At 42.7% G+C, this 17,089-nt stretch overlaps 1 protein-coding gene across 2 annotated transcripts in view; it reads left to right on the top strand.

Annotated features, from left to right (window-relative positions):
* The window catches only part of ABCA13 (ATP binding cassette subfamily A member 13), a 390,923-nt gene that overhangs the window by 234,735 nt on the left and 139,099 nt on the right, over positions 1–17,089 (top strand). For both annotated transcript variants that reach the window (XR_008998757.1, XM_057505338.1), the window contains exons 44-45: positions 10,929–11,018; positions 17,014–17,083. Coding sequence is in view for 1 of the 2 variants with exons in the window: in XM_057505338.1 (XP_057361321.1) it covers positions 10,929–11,018; positions 17,014–17,083 (160 nt within the window). In the remaining variant the exon portion in view is untranslated. The remainder of the gene's footprint in view (positions 1–10,928; positions 11,019–17,013; positions 17,084–17,089) is intronic.

Genomic DNA, 17,089 nt, shown 5'->3' with positions numbered 1-17,089 from the left:
ATCCCCACTCTTTTTCATCCAACCTGCTTTACCAGGCAGCTCTTGGATTGCTATTGAGATTGAATGTTCTCAATTATTTTGTTGGTGATTTAAAATTTCACTTTATGTGTTGAATGCCTTAAATATCATAGGTATTATAAACATATGTCCCACTCTGTCACTGCTTCTGACCAGTGTTCCCTCCCCAATATTCTCCACACTGCTTTCACTTCTGTCCTTTGCTTCTGAGACCAGTGAGACTCCTTCTACAGGGTGTTTACTTCGCGGACATTGTTTTCAGTTGGCTGCAGACTGCCCTTCACTTTCCCTACTGTGTTACTAATTTGGTGATTGGGGTTTTTATCTGGAAACACTTTTTCCTGCTCTCATGCATTCACCTTTCATAGAAGTGATGCATTCCAAAATTATTTTGAGTCTGAGAATTAGAGATATTTTAATATTTTCTCCCATTTCTAAGTCTTTCAAAGGAGGATATTTGCTTGTTCTTATTTCTCACGTTACGTACAGTGTGAAGCCTGGGAGCCTCCCTCTCCAGGCTTTGACCTTCCCATTCTCATGCTGGGCCCCGCCTGTCAGAGACATTCCCACAGGGACAGCATGTCTCCTCTTTGGATCTTTAATTTCACACTTGATACGAAAGAACAAGTTTACATTTTCTTAGTATTTATTTTAGTTGAGTAGTAGTTTATTTCAGTTTGTAGTTCGTCATGCAGGAGACAGTACGATCTGCCAAAGATCATTGATATGGATGGAAACTTTCCCTACTTTTCTACTGCTCTTTCCTGTTTGCTGTGATGGTCAATAATTAGGGGTGTGACTGGCCCCTTTTTTGCCTCTATGATGGCTCTTATTAGGAACTCGCCATTGAAATCACTGCTTTTTTTCTGTGTGCTGGGTTCCCTATTCAGTTGACCATGTGTCCTGGTTTGCTCAGATGATACCTATCATCTTAGGCATGCATATTAACCATGTATGGGTGACCCTCTCACCCAGAAGGTTCCTAGTATGGGTGATAATGATGTGGCAGTCCCATTTGTATGCAATCTGAGCATCATGATCTGGACCTTAGCACAAGATGGTTCTCAACGTACAGCAGCTCCTCACTGCTATATTTCTGCCCTTTCCCTTCACACACATACACACGTGTGCACACACACACACATGAATGCACACTCATGCACACATACACACAAGGCCCCTGGTTCACATACTCCCATACTTGCTGCTTCATATCTGGGCAAATCCCCATTGCATAGTGTTTGTGAGCAATCCCAGGGGTGACAGGTAATGTTTTCATTACAGTTCCTTATTCTCTCCTTAGAGTAGCTCCCGGTTAATAGGGGTATAATTCAGACCTGCATGTAGCTTTCAAAAATCACTAGGTGTATTAGCTCTGTGTTGACCTGGACAGTACATACAAATCTTCTCTTACCTGTGCACTGACAATTCTCCATATAGCCTCGTGTTCCTAGAATCTTAAAGTTGGGAAATGTAATTGTGTACCTACATTAAATTTATTTAAAACTTCTTGCAGAATCCATATTTTCATGAAACATAAGCCAAAAGCAATGTGCTGGAGAGGTTCTCTTGCAGCTGGATCTTCCTCTGAGTGATGTGAGCAGCCAGCACTGGGAAGCTCACCAAGGATTTTCTGCTCTGTGGGCCCAGAAAACGTGGGGCTTTGGTGCTCAGCCTAAGCCCCACCATCTCCAGCTTAAATGCCTTGGAAGCCAGGTGGGGAGCCGGGCCTGCCCTGCCCAGGGCTCTGCGGCTGCAGGAAGGTGCTTGCTGTCAGGCACTGCGTTTACACAGCTGCCAGGAGAGGCACCAGATGCAGTGTGGTTTGGGCTGGTTTGGGCTCTGGCAGCCAGTTCATGGCCCATGTTCTGACTCAGTTTTATTGTGAGTCAATTTGCTAGCTGATTTCCTTTTATAGAGGGCTCCAGAAAGACTTTCTCCCTGCGGAGAACTGCCAGAGAGGTGCCAGGGCCTCTGGGCTTGCTCAGGGCTGAGGCAGGTGGGTCCAGAGCAGGCTGCACGCAGCCGGAAGCCAGCAATTACTCGATGAGTCCAGTAGCTCCAGCACAGACGTGGACACACCTTCTCTGTTCTCTACACCTGCAGGGGATACAGTCTGAAGGACTACGTAGAAATCATTGAGTAGCTCCCTGTTGCCCATGGGGTGAGGTCTGCACATAAGAGCCTGGCTTATGAGGCCTTGCAGGCCCCTCCGCAGCCTCAGTGGCCTCAGGGTCCCCTGTGCTCGGTTCTTCAGAAGGACCTGTCCTACATGGTATGTCCGGCTCTCCATGTGTAAGGAAATCACAAGTTACCTCTCCACCTCACCACTCTAATTTTCGCAGAGAAATAGGAGCTCTTCCAAACTGGCTCCTATGTGCTCTCCTCCTGCTTCCGCGGCCTCTGCTGCCTGCCCTGTGTCCACTGAGCCATGTGGATCTCACTGTGGCTTACCTAGTGCTAGAGATTCCTGCCTTCCTTCCCACACAATGACTTCCTTCAGGGTGACGTGCAGTGTTCGTCATCCCTGTACCTCATGTTCTTGCTACAGTGTCTAGAAAGGGTTATTTCATTATATATTTATTGAGTGAATTAAACAACTGAAACAAAATGTGGCAGGAAAAGTCTTCCAGAAAATAACTTGGACAAGGCTCTACTACAAGGCAGCAAACAGAGCGTGAACCACGGAAATTTAAAATGTCTGTAGGAGAGTCTGTGGTCCCGTCTTCTGGGACAGGAGGGGAGGGTGCTGATAAGCCACTAAGTTCACCCCACTGGGAAACCCACGGTCCTACCTCAGCCTGGGCATCACCCAGGCCTGTGGCCATGTGCACGGCCACCACCAAACTCCCCCTGCCTCTCACCTAGTCCCAATCACAAAAAGGCATTGAGGAATAAGTAAGACTCCATGCTAGCTCTCTGTGAGCAGACTAGGGGCTGGTGGGCCCACGCAGCTGGCTGGGCCTGCTCTGCCTCACTCCTGCCTGTCTGTGTGTCAGCAGGATGTGTGCAGCTTTCTGTCTAGTTTGCTAGGGCCGCAGTGACCAAGTGCCAGAGACTGGGTGGCTTAAAATGATGGGCATTTATTTTCCCATAATTCTGGAGGTTGGAAGTTCAAAATCAAGGTGTAGCCAGGGCTGTGCTCCCACCAAAGGATCTAGGGAGAGATCCTCCCTTACCTCGTCCATCTTCTGGATGCTGCCGGCATCCTGGCTTTGGCTGTTAGCATTGCTGCCTTGGGGAGGCATCATTCCAGCGGCTACCCCTGTGTCCACACAGCCTTCCTTCTGTGTGTCTGTGACTGTATTTCCATCTTCTTATCAGCCATATTGAATTTAACTCTCACCCTAATCCTGTATGATCTCATCTTAAGTAATTAATCTCCAGAGACCCCATTTCCAAATGAGGTCACATTCTGATGTTCTAGGTGGACACAAGATTTTGGGGAACCCTATTCACCCACAACACATTTTCATGACATCTTCTGTGTCAAATAGCATTAGGATGGACCACATTTTTAGTCACTTTTCAAAAGAAGAACTCGGTTTTCTTTAAAAAGCAGGCCCTTCTGCTATCGGCAGAAAGAGAGTCAGAAATTAACATTAATTGAAGACTAACAGAGCTTGTTGGTATTCTGTCCTTTGGCTTTCTGTCATCTCGAAAACACCCACTGTGTTTGGCAAAATGGGAACTGGAATGTGGCGAGGGTATTCCTTCTTGTCGTATCTCAGCGATGTTGCCTAGAGGCTGTCAGCCCTCCTGGTGGGTATCTCATTACTTACATTCTTGTATATGTGTGCATCTCCCTTCCATGTACACAGTACCTCCATCACATGAGAGAACAGCAACACTTAATTTTGGTTGGTAATTCAGTGAGATGAATGGAAAGCAAACAGCCTGTTTCCTCGCAGAAATGAAGCTCCCAGTGAGAGTTAGTGGTAATTATTCTTATTCTTAGTATACCTTGGAGTGGACTTAACACATCATCTGTGCTTCTGAATGAGGTGGGGGAGGCACACCACGATCACCGAGAGGTTCTTGAACATGTTTCTTTGGCAGAATAACCAAAAGGTGCTGGTTGCCTCTTAGGTCTCAGGTTCTGGCAGCCCTGGTCCACCCTCGCACTGGGCACTCAGCAGGTCCTGGAACGTCTACCTCTGCCGATCCAGTATGTAACCCAGAGAACATTCTCAGCCCCACTCATTGGTGTGGCTGCTTCCTTCTCAGTTCATCTTACACGTCATCTCTACAAAGTCCTACCCAAGGGGCACCCCAGCTCACTGTCCCCTACTAGCATCCCCTGTGTGTCTTCCTACATCATACTCAGGCTCACAGACCAGTGGGAGAAAAAGAAATGGCAAATAAAACAGCTGAGACTTCAGCTCAGCTGTATATGCCCTGTCCCTGGACATTGCCCAGCAGCAAGCAGGCATTCCTTAAATAGTCACTCATGAATGAATTCATTTCCTTCACTCTGTCCCAAGCCCTGAATTTAAGATGCATTTTACTTCCCTCTTACCTGGGGATGAACTGACCCAGCTGGCTTCAGTGCCTTTTGCATCACTGACCTTTAGGGAACTTTGCCCTCTTAGAGGGGTTAGATAAAAAATAAATAAATAAATGCAGAAACTCAGTGAGACAAAGTCCTGAAGACACTGAGCTCAGAGATCGTAGGTAAGTAACTCAGTTGACACAGTCTAGTAGCAGCAGGACTGAAAATACACTTTTAGCTTTTTCTGGTACTAATTCTCATTCCTTGAATATCTACAAAGACTGTTCCACACTGAGAAAGTTTACAGTCTAGAAGAGGGAAAAACCCTGCAAACAGACAGAACAGGAAGCGTCATAGATGCTTGTAGAGGCACAGATGCCCGGTTCAGGGCTGTACCCCAGTTGGATGGGGACACAGCTGGGCATCCGGGGAGACCTTTTAGCAGCTATGGCACCTGAATCAGGTGCTGAGTAATAACAAGGTGTTTTCCAGGCAAGTGGGAGAAGAATGTTTCTCCAGACAGAGGAAGAAGTGTGTCAGTGTGCAGAGTAATGAGGTCATCTGCAAACGTGTTCATGTGTTCTAGCAAGTGCTAAGAGTTCCAAGTAGCAAACACCTTCTCCTGCAAACAGGCTTTGAAATGTGGAGGGTGAGGTAGTCAGGTTTAGTTTTGCAATGGCATTTCGTGGAGGGTGAGGTAGTCAGGTTTAGTTTTGCAATGGCATTTCTTAAATGGCTGTTTCAGGGAGCACTTTTCCTTTGGATATGAATTTCGTGTGCCACAGAAAGAGATTCCATATTCCCACAGGGATTAATTGAGCTGTTAATCCAAGTTTAATAGTCTACTTTTTGGCAAACTCCTCAGAGCTTCTAATATGTTGAATTGGCCAAACAGAGACTATTTTGTCTGTTTGTTTACTTGAATTTAATTTTATAACAGCATCCATGAAACATGTAGCAGCCAGGACAGCCTTATATTTAGTCTTCCATTATCTAATACCTCAGTCACTGGTCTAAACACATTCCAATTCTTTATCTGTCATTAGGTTTACAGAAGAATACCATGCTTTTGGGAATGGTCTTTTTCACTTAACATTGCATCACTAAGATTCTTCCATTTTGTTACATGTCACTGTATATCATTTTTTTTTTGAATACTGCACAATATTCCCCTGTATGAACATATCACAATGTATTAATCATCTCTCTTAATGATAGACATTAGAAGTTACTTCTTTAAATTGTGAATAGTACTGCATGAACATTCTAATAAATGTCTCTTGTACAAATATAAGAGCTGCTCAAGGGTGTATGCAGTGGAGTGTAATTGCTAATTAGTTGCATAGGGTATGTGAATATCCTGTTTTAGGAGACAGTGCCAAACTTTTCCAAAACAGTTATAGCAGTTTTCACTTGCTGGCCCTGGGTAAGAGATTCTGCAAATATGCATCCTCTTCAATGCTTCATGTACTTTTAGAATTTTCAATTGTTGCTAATGAAAGGGTTGTTTACCAAAAACCAAAACCTTGTATCTTATTGTGGTCATAATTTACATCTTGTTGGCCACTAATGAGGGTGGATGTCTGTTTATGTGTTGATGTTTTGCTTTTTCTCTTCTGTGAAATACCTGTTTGTGTTCTGTCCACTTTTTTACATTTTGGATGTTTCTGCCTTTTCTTTATGTCCCTTATTATACATAATTTATTTATATGGTCATATGAATTGTTTTTTACTGTTGTGTGTGAACCTTAAGATAGCTAGTTATTTTACTAACGAAATGAGTTTATTTGGAAATAGCAGAAGAATTGCAATTTGGGACATGAAAACTACGGCAAGCCATAGCAAGTTCAGAGACAAAGGGAAGGGCAGCCTTTGTTAGGTATTAGGAGGGAATTCGAGGAGGGTGGATTTGAACAAATGTTCACTGGAGAACAAGAGTTTGAGGCTGGGGAGGTTCCTCCCTGGCTGCAAGTGGGGGCTACTGCCTGGATGCTGGATGAGGGAGAGATCTTCCTGCTTTCACTTAAAAGCAGGTGTAACTCCCGGGGGGGAAATTATCTTTGAAACTGAAATCAGTCAAAGGGAGAAATAAAGTGAGAGAAACTCGTTTATTGCTTACAAGTTGTCCACTTCTGCTTTCCTGTGTCTCTCATGACCCAGCTGCAAAAAAGGGACCCCACCCAACCTCTCTGGTCCAGATATGCCATAGCTCCGCTCCCCCTTATAATTACCTATTAATATGGAGGTGGACTACTTCTCTCCACCCCTTGTAAACATCTACTGATACGGAGATGCACTAAGGCCAGGTGAGAGATTATGGAAATATTGCAATTTCACCCACAGCAGGAGAGAAAATTCCCATGTGAAAAGTGGCCACTCTTGTTAAGATAAGAATGACCTTGCTTCTCCCTGTGGGTTAAACAGGCAGCCGGGAGTGGGTCCCGCAGGAGAGCGCCCCCTGCAGGTCTCCGGCTCCACTTTCAATGAGGCTTCCCTCACTCATTTTCACAAGGGTGTTGTGAGTTATCTTCTACCCTTGTGTCATTATCTTTTTATTTCTTAAAAGAAATGTTGTGATGGCCAAATGCAGAATGCCTACAAGTTTTGGATAGATAATTAATTCTATTCTTATTTCATTGGCTATCAATCACTTTTTATTTTACTGAAATATCCTTGAGTGTATTATTTATATTTGCTGATTTCCAGACTACAGAGTAGCTGTTTTTATTTCAGTCCTTTTTTGTCTTGGTAGGGAAATATTTTCCCATGCCAAGATCAAAAAGGTATTCACATTTTTAAAGCCGTATTTTCTACCATTAAATTTTTCTTTTAATATTTAAACCATCTGCAGTAGATTTTGTACTTTTAATGTCTGTTACTTAAATTAATTTTTTCCCCATATGGATCACCAAATTTCGCTATTTCATTTATTGAAGAATTCCTCTTTTTCCACTTATCTAGTGGGCACTATTCCCTTACCTGTGTAAGTTCTTGGCTGAGGTCCCTGCAATAAAAAACAGATTAATAGGAGAAAAACAAACAGAAGTTTATTAGCATGGATGCCTCCTGTATACAAGGCTAGGGACCCAGGAAAACTGGGTAACTTCCTGAGATGGACCAGCCACCAGCTGGATCCATCTTCAGCTAAAGACAGAAGATGATGTTGGGGCTGTGGAGTCAGTGGTGGGGGAGGCCAGGAAAAGCTCCTAAACCCGGTTGTGTAGATTGAAGGCTCTGCCTTCTCCACTGCTCTGCACTCCCTGAAAGTTAGTCTTCCTCCCCTCCCTGGTACAGAGAGGCAGACACCCTCACAAATGGAGATTGCCTGTGTCAGTGTACATTTCCCTCACAAAAGGGGGACATCTACGTGGTTTTCAGAATTTCTCCTGTGTCTGTTGTTTCTTAAAAAATAACCAGCTCAACATAATCCTATGCCAAAGAGCCATATTTTGGGGGACATTCTGCTCCTCTTCACATGCCATATTCCCTTCTAGTTTAAGAAACCTTACTTAACTCTGAGGTGACATGTTCCTGTACTTAAGGACACATATAAATATATGTCTGCATGTCTATGTGTATGTGTCTACATGTTGCCTAGCTACATGTAACCAGAACCGCACATGTCAGACAGTTTGGTTCATGGTTTATAAGAAATGCTTGTACAGGTGTACCAGCATATAGCGCATTTTTTCCTGACACACATTTCCTGTCCTCCAAAGTGTCCCCAGTCTGTCTCAGAGTGTCCGTTCTATTCGCTTGGCAGCCGTGAGCCTTCTTCCCAGCAGGCTTGGGCTGGCCCCCTGGACTGGGCCGGGTCAGTGAAGGAGGTGCTCTCTGCCCTGCCCTGTGAGGGGTCCTGTTTGCTGCCGGCCTCTCCAAGCACTGTCCTTTTCAGAGGTGGTGGGTGGCTGTCCATCACCTTGTGCTTCCAGGCATGAAGTTGGACCTGCCTCAGCTCAGCCACCCTGTCTCTTTCCCTCACCAAAAGGCTTTCTGTCTCGAACCTGTAGGATTTCTTTGTTCCTGAAGTGAAGATCTTTTTTTCCCTGTCAAATCTGCAGATTTGGGTCTACTCCATGGCCAGTTGCTTGTCTCCTATGATTGATCTGATTGTTTCCATGCACAAGCACAATTCCTTTCCCTCCTCCCAGAACTGCCTTCCTCATGGGCTCCTAACAGCACTTTAAATACAGCCAAGAGTTTGAAGACAACCGAGAAACAATACTTCAGAACAAGTCTTTGAATCTTATGGCAGCAGGGAAAATTTACAGTTTAGCTTTGTTTTTTACACAGTGACCTCTATATCTAAGCAAAAATGTAGTAAGAAGTTGACCTTAACTTTTAAAGTTGCACTTGGTGATTATTCCAGGCAAACTACTTTATGCGTTGTTATTGTTTTTCAGGAAATAATATTTTAAACTTTCCTATTTGTTCTTAAATAAATGGGTCAAAAGAGAACAATCCAGAGTATTTCCACAGATGCCACAAATAACGTTTTCTTTTTATGGGCAACATTTCAGTGGAAAATATGTCTCTTTCCTTGTAAAAGTGTTTTCTCACTTGTCAGAAGCTTGAAGGCTGCTTATACAGAGGTCACACTGCCTGCTTCTGAGACATAACTTGGTTGTAAATTTCAGCAAGTTTCATCATGGCCTGATTCAGGCCATGGCTGTAGGAAATCATGTTAGGCCAGCTGTAAAACACCTGAATATTTAAAAATCTTTCTTGCATTTTATGCAGTGGGGGAAGATGGTGTTTCCTATACATCATTTTCTGGGTTTGGATGCTATAGTGGGGATGGTATTCTAACTTTCTGTACAGTAAGTGTTCTGAACACAGTTGCCCTCAGCAGATATACAAAGCTACTTTGGTGTAATGAGTCAGAATTTCCTTTCCATTAAAATTGTTCCTCTCTGAAAGGGAAGAGGTCAGGGAAGACCAAGTTCAGAGAAGTGAAATAATAGATGAAGGATAAGGTCTATGATTTCAGCCCATCAGTAAAACTACAGTTTGTTCAACAAATTATTTTTGAGAATTTACTGTGTTCCAACTACTGTCTCAAGCCTGTGCCCACTCCCTTGTGGGCTGTGAGTTCCATGACAGGAAGCCCCTGGTTCAGCACCAGTGTGGATGTTGTCAGCGCCATGTGGCAGAAACAGGAGAGGGGAGGAGGCAGAGAAGGACCTGAGAACTTCACACTGGCTGTGGAGTTTCCTACCAGGAGCAGGGATGTGGGATGCACTTCAAAGGGAACAGCCCCTCCAAGCCCAAGCTCCCAGTCAGAGGGACATTATGGTTTCCTACATTTCTTAAGCTAATCTTGTAAATTCTTTAAAAGAAACCATTTATATACATTTTTTAAAATCATGTACTGCTTCCTTCCAAAAAGACTGGAGGCCGCCATTTATATGTAAGTTATCCATCATGCAACAATACATCAATTTTCTTTATTTTTGAGTAAGTGTGCCCAATGAGGTCTATTGAATAGCATTTTGTAAATGACACGATGTAAGGTCTAGAAAGTAATAAATCTGTATTCTTTCATAAATATTAAAATTCAGAATTTTAATTAATTAAAATGAGCTCATTCCCAATCAGTCTAATTTAGATAGGTTTAAAATGTTTTCCTGTGCATTTTCTGAAGTCAGGATGTTTCTTACAATTGGTGTATAAAATTGAAAGCAGAACTTGTTTCCACCCTGCCCCCAAACTAGGAGAATAATGTGTCTTCCTGCTGATGGAGTCTTCAGTAGGGAACTTCAGTATTAGTGGCCTTGTTCTGTGCAACACTGCTTGAACTATTAATCGACTTCTGAGACTTGAGCCAGTAAAATAAGTACTAGACTTCCAAGTATATTTAGAGCACACATAAAGCTCTGTACTGAGGACTTCTTACTAAGAAAATGTTGTTTAATATAGTTCACATATAGAAACAAACAAATCCCCCATAAATATAGGAAGTTTTATTACATGACTCTGTAATAGAATGACTATTCAAAACAACCCAGAGCTCCAACATTAAGAGAATAATTTTATATATTTTAATATGTTATATTAAATAATATGGTATAATGTTATGCCACCTTTAAAATTTATTTTTAAAAGCCATGCAGAAATGCCAAAGATGGTAATATTATAATACTAAGTGAAGAGGTGAGAAAAATAACACGTCACAGATCAGGTATATAAAAATGGATATCTGTGGTAGCAACGCTGTGATTTTAAGAGATGTCTTAATCCCATTGCTGGTTTGGCTTTCCCATAAAAACAGGGAATGATTAGCTTTATCTGAACGACAAGGAACAGTTGCCCGGATCAGTCTGACCAAGGCACACTCCGAGGTCAGACTGTCCTGTGATGTCTGTCGGTTGGGTGAATACTAACAGGCCACCTGTTTCCTTTGTCTTATGACGAACAGCAGTGAGAGTGAAGACTTCAAACTTGCCCATGTGCTTCTGCGAAAGTTTGGCGATCAGGATCTGCTCTGCCCCGAATTAAACCGAGACCTGTAAGTATCAGATGGCTTCTGCAAAAGTGAGGATGGTGGGGCCACCTCCCTCCATGAACTGGTTTTTCATGTTGCGAATTTACATTATGTGAAATGACCATTAACCTAATGAGTGGGTGAGTGCCCCAGTGGGGCTGCCGTCTAAAATGATCTGGAATAAGCTTCTTGATTGCCTGTTTCCTTCCCTGATCAACACATGCTTTATATTATTATAAAAAACTGATTAATAATTAATAGCATTGTTTATTAAACCCAAAGCTAAAAATGAATAAAGTATCAGGTATATATGAAACTTGTATTAATGGTTATTTACCTTTAGGGAAAACTTGTAGATAGCAAAAGATTGATGATCATTATAACTAAAGGGACTTAAAAAGTCAGTCACATCATTCTGGGGTTAAATCACTTTGAAGATTTTTTTCTAGTATTTAAAAATGATAATACAGAGATGATTTTTTAAGAAACCATGATAAATGATGACTTTTTTCACAGATAATTCTCTCTCTGTCTTATTTTGCTCAATTGATTTTATTGAGGGTCTAATATAAATACAATGCTGTTATAGGAACCAGGATTGATAGAGTACATGGCCCTGGTGTCAGGAATTTACAATTCTGAGTAGAGCAAATGGGGAAAGTGATAAAAACTTTAATGATGTAATAAGTACTAGAGTGTATGTTTTTAAGTAATAAATATAAAAAGCCAGACAATAATGCAATATTGTCAATATGCGTTTCTAATTTGCAGTGGCACATTTTATGCATTAGTCATGTCGGCAATTAACTGGAGCCTGAATACTAGTAGTGGTCTCGTAAGGAGGAATTAATAGAACATTAATTATGTTGCTTCACTTTAGTCTTTCCTTGAAAAAACTAATTTAAATTACTAAGTAAAAGCTTCTATGGTGATGCTTTTATTTCCCTCCTGCCTACTGAAACACACGGGATATAAGATGCATCTGCTTTGAGAAATTGGAATGTAGCCCACCAGTCTTGTCCTGGCCCAACTGGGCAACAAAGAAACAGAGTTGGCAGATAAAAGGCCATTTCTTTGTCTAATCTCTCGGGAGGGCAGCATAGGATCAATGCTAAAGAGAGCAGAACATGATCAAAATTCTGTTTGGACATCCACTCTCCTCTGTGAGCCTGCAGAGCCACCTTCCCCAGCTCTACCTGCAGACCACCTTAATGCTTTTCTCCTCAACCTTCCTGCTCCCTTCTGGGATCTGTATTTTGATTTTCTCCTTTTGCCTTGTGAAACCCACCTAGCCTATCCCTGATTCATTCCTATTTTGTAACCATTTCTACCCCTTCTCTTGGTCAGCATGGCAAAAGGCCGGGTCTGGGGGGCCTCACACAGAGGTATTGCAGTAGGGGCAGGAAAGTTTTCTCTTCTTTCTTTCTAGGGTCTTTGACTGGTCTGATAGTTAAACTAACAAAAGACAGATTAGTAGGAGAAAAACAAAGTTGATTCGTACGTACTGGAGTTCATAGAGATATGAGACTCAGAGAAGTGACCAAAGCAGGCAGCTTTTATGCCTTTTAGACAAAGAAACCGTACATTTGTGAAGAACTGACAAAGCCAAGATGTTTGGGTTGGGGCACCAAATCAGTCAAGAAGTATGAGGGTTTGTTCACACCGCCTTCCCGGCCTTGAATTCCTTCTTCGGTGATGAGGACCTCCTTCCTCCAGTATAGGGAGGGTGCCCTTTGCAGGGAGGGTGGTCTCCTGCTTCCAGGAAGACAGAGCAGGGTCCAAGTGTCCTTCTGGCCCTGGTTGCTGCTATGTTACTTTAATTCAAAATCATCAATATGCCACAGAAGTATATTTTGGGGCAGCTTGCCCTGCAGCTCATCATCATGCCTTTTATACCATTAATAATTTCTGTCCATGTTATACACACACAAGACTTGCTTTGCTAAGGTCCCAGGTTGAAGCATAAGATTTGACTTAAAACATGTAAGTTTCCCTCTATATATGTAAAATATCACTGAATTCAAGGATAGCTACTTTTTGTCCTCCTGGAAGACTTTAGCAATCACTTGATTGTTAATTAGAGGAAACATATTAAAATAGTGGATTAGATTCTGCTTATTGACTGATTTTGTGGTGATACTAAGTGTCGTATATGAGGGTCTGACACTGAAGTTCTGACTTTTACCTCCCTCTCGTACAGAAGGCAGTAAAGGGTTCCAGGAAAATCCACTGTGGTATAAACCTGACCTGAAGTATAAGTTTTTCGTAATAGTAAATGATGTGTGATGTACGCTTTAAAATATGCTGAAGATACCAACTTTTAGAAGCAGACTTGTAGATAGAAATATAGGCATGCCCTGGCAATATTGGTGAGTTCTGTTCCAGTCCACCGTAACAAAGCAAGTTTGCCATTAAGTGAGCAAATAAAATTTTTGGTTTCCCAGTGCACAAAAAGTTAGGTTTACACTATACTGTACTCTACTAAGTGCATAATGGCATTCTGTCTAAAAGAAACAATGTAATATCTTACTTAAAAACACATTATTGCTAAAAAATGCTAACATCACTGAGCTTTCAGTTAGTCATAATCACTGATCACAGATCACAGTAACAAATACAGTAATAATGGAAAATGTTTGAAATATCAACATGAGTTACCAAATATCACCAGAGTTACCAAAATGAGGCTCACACTGAGAGAATGCTGCTGGAAATACAGTGCTGACAGACTTGTTAGACTCAGGGTTGCCACTACCTTCAATTGGTAAAAAACACAAAATGCAATTTATTGCAAACTACAATAAAACAGGGCATAATAATATGAGGTATGGCTGTGCTTAGTTCCATTTTTTAAGGCACAGAACCTGGTGACACTCTGGTGACAATTTCCTCTACTACTGCTGAGGTACCATGGCCATTTCCCCATCCATTTTGTTAATGCTTTATAGAAAACAAAGTGGTAGCAAGCAAATCGTGTATTTCTACTAAACTTTAAAAGCCAAGTGGGGAGATGTGTAAGGTTTATCTCCACAGCTAGATTGCAGCAATAGCAGGAATCATATTGGTAGTCTGAGTTCCCGTCTCATGAGGTCAGGTCCTTGCAGTCTGGCATGGCTAGTGATCGATTTCTCAGAGGGGCCTATAAAGACGGAAGTTTCTGTCAAGAATCACAAGCATAGAGCATGCAGATCAGGCATCATGGAAAAGGGATGGAGAACCCAGATTCTGGGACCAGGCTGCCAGAACCCACATCTCAGCTTTACCAGGTATTTGCTGTGTGGTGTGGGCAAGTTTTTTACCCTCTCTCTGTCCTTTCTGCCTCAATGTGCTCCCAGTTCTCTAGAAAGAGCAGACACTGGTGGCCCCTGTGAAGGCTTTTGTTCTTTTAGGCAAGTGTGTGTCTCAGAAAACACAGTCCCTTAGGGCAACTCCCTCTCTTTCCGAGATTCAAGTGTGCATGAGACCATCAAGAGATCTGTTTAATCAGCACTTCCAAACTGGAAGAACCCCAGCATGCTGATGCTGTCTCGGTACACTTACTGTGGGATGCCAGCACGGCTGCTGTGCCCTCCAGAGCATGCAGGGGGACGCGGGCCTTCCTCACACGTCAGCTTCTCCTTCTTCTCTTGTCTGAATGCTCATTCAGCTTCAGAGCGGATCTCTGAACACTAAAGTTCTGGGGCTCAGATGTTCCCAAATCCAAATTGTGTGCAGTACTGTTGTTGGGAAAGAATTCGGTTCAGAGATGTGGGAAGTCAGAGAGGAAAATGTGGAAGGAATTCAGGAAAGCGAGAATAGCAGGGAATGGTAGCTGACTTGCAGGCAGCAGAGAGCAAGGGAGAACAGAGGGAGGAAGGGAAGCTCACCAAACTCTGCTCGGCATAGGGCAGATCCCCTGCCAACTCCTAAAGGTGGGGTCACCTGGTGCCCAGTGTCTGCTGGAATATGCACAGTGTGGGAATTAAGCCCCCCCACTACAGTATTTGGGCGAGCTGCAAAGCACTATGGAGCGAGATTATGTTCTGAGGATTTACCAAAGGCAAAGAAAGGAGATTTTCAGGCAGGCTACTGAAGAGCATGATCGTACAGCTGCAGTCCTGCCTGGGTCACCCAGGCAATGGGAACTTGCAGGCCCAGATCAGAGCTCTCAGCAGCCTCTCCTTACCTATCTGGAGTAGAACAGAGAGTGAAGACTTGTGGCACACTAGAATAAAGGGGAATGCAGGTGACCTGACGGAGGAGCGGCACTTAAGGGTTTAGGGTTTGGAGTTTTATAGGGCTTTTTAGGTAGGAGTCAGCATAAGGCATGGTGTATACAGGTGGTTTACAATTCTTTTGAAATTTTGTCTTAAGAATAGGGTTATTTAGGTGACTGTGTTGGTCTGGAAATCAGCATTCTTTATCTAGATAGCTTTATGTACATTTTGGAGGTCTATCTTCTGTCCTGGTTACAATGTTACTTAATCAAGGGGCTGGAGGAAGAGGAAGAACAGCATATAGATTAAGTTAAAGAATAAGCTGGGCCTTTTTTGCAGGCTGATTTTACAATGGCAGGATCTGCTTGGTACAATGAAGATATGGTTCCTCTGATACTTTTCTCTATCTGAGGAATATCCAGACATTCCAAGTCACTCCTGACCTTTGAAACTTCAGCTAATTAATTCATTAACTCTGTGAGTCCTTTCTGGCTCTCTAGCCTTATCTGGTTAATTAACTCTTTGAGTCGCTTTTAATGGGCTCCACTGGCTTTATTCTCTGTCCACCCTCTTATGTCTGTCTTCTGCCTAATACTGTGACTGGTCACTGTGCAGCTCCAGAGGCCGTACTCCGCAAAGCCAGCAAAGAGGAGAAGGGAGGGCCTGGAAGAGACAAAGAGGGTTTGAGTGTTTGGAGAAATTCTTTGAGCAGTAATCGCTTGCTAACAGTCAGCGGAGGCAGCAGCCGGAAGGCCTGGGAGCAGTAGAGAGGGCCCCACCCTGCTGAGATTAAGAAGTGGGAATGGAGTCCTTTTTAAAAACATGATTATAAGCTACGGCAGCTGATTAAACACATTATTCCCTCAGGTGGTATGGCCACTGTTACTTTAAAGTCTCAAACTGGAGTCCCCATAAACTAGATAACCAAGACTGTAGAATTGGAGATCTGTAAATCACTTTTGATTAAAAAAAAAAATCAGTGGAAATTGTGCATGGCTGACATGCTAATAGAAATGGCGATTTCTTTTCATGGGACTGGACATTTTTCACCTTTGTGTTCTTGTGTGGAGCAAAGAGCCTGGGCTCCAAGCTTGACCGGCCAGTCTAAACTGTAATCTCAGATGAGCTACTGAACCACTCAGACCTCCACTTACTCTTCTAAAAAGTGGGCAGAGCAAGAACATATGCAAACATACCTAGTGCGGTTCCTGTAGTTTAGTAAGTGTGGCTTCCTCCTTTCTTTCCCAATTTTTGGGTATATAGGAATAATTACCATTACTAAATCAATGTTTGGTTTACAAACATAAGTAAAAAAAAAGAAAAAAAAATCAAAGTATGAAGCCTATAAGGGACCAAGCTAGAGGGAAGTTCTGGAATAAAAAGGGTTTTGAACCATGGCTGCAAGTTGTCCTCCTAACTGTTCCTGTTGTAGCATTTTGTCATAATGGGAATTTAGTAATTATTTTCTTTAAATGATGCCTAAGTTGCTCTCATGCCACGAAAAGGAACTGGCAGCTGACTAGGAGCGTCAGGATTTGAGCCAAGCCCCTCGATCTCCATGGAAGTCCCAGGGAGCCCTAGTGCCTTCAGTACAGCCACCCAAGTAAGCATCATTTAATAGGATGGAAATATTGTCATTGTAATAAAACATTGTCATCAGATTAACAGCTCAAGCTGTGAAAACAAATCTAAGAGTTCTGCCTTCTGCAGCAGGAGATGATTATCTTGTGAACTGTGTTCTGGTCTGATGGAACTCTCTTTTGTGGAAGTACAATAGCTTTGTAATCTGAAAGATCATTCCCTTCTCTCTTTTGTTTTGTTAGGAAGAATTCTTCATGCTGGCACACAGATCCCTTTTCTCACCAAGAAGTCCGGGACTCATGCAGCTGCCTGGTAGGT

The sequence above is a fragment of the Manis pentadactyla genome, chromosome 7 (assembly GCF_030020395.1).
Source record: "Manis pentadactyla isolate mManPen7 chromosome 7, mManPen7.hap1, whole genome shotgun sequence".
Taxonomy (NCBI): Eukaryota; Metazoa; Chordata; class Mammalia; order Pholidota; family Manidae; genus Manis; species Manis pentadactyla.
The sequence above is the reverse complement of the archived record's forward strand: the minus strand, read 5'-3'. Positions and strand labels throughout refer to the sequence as shown.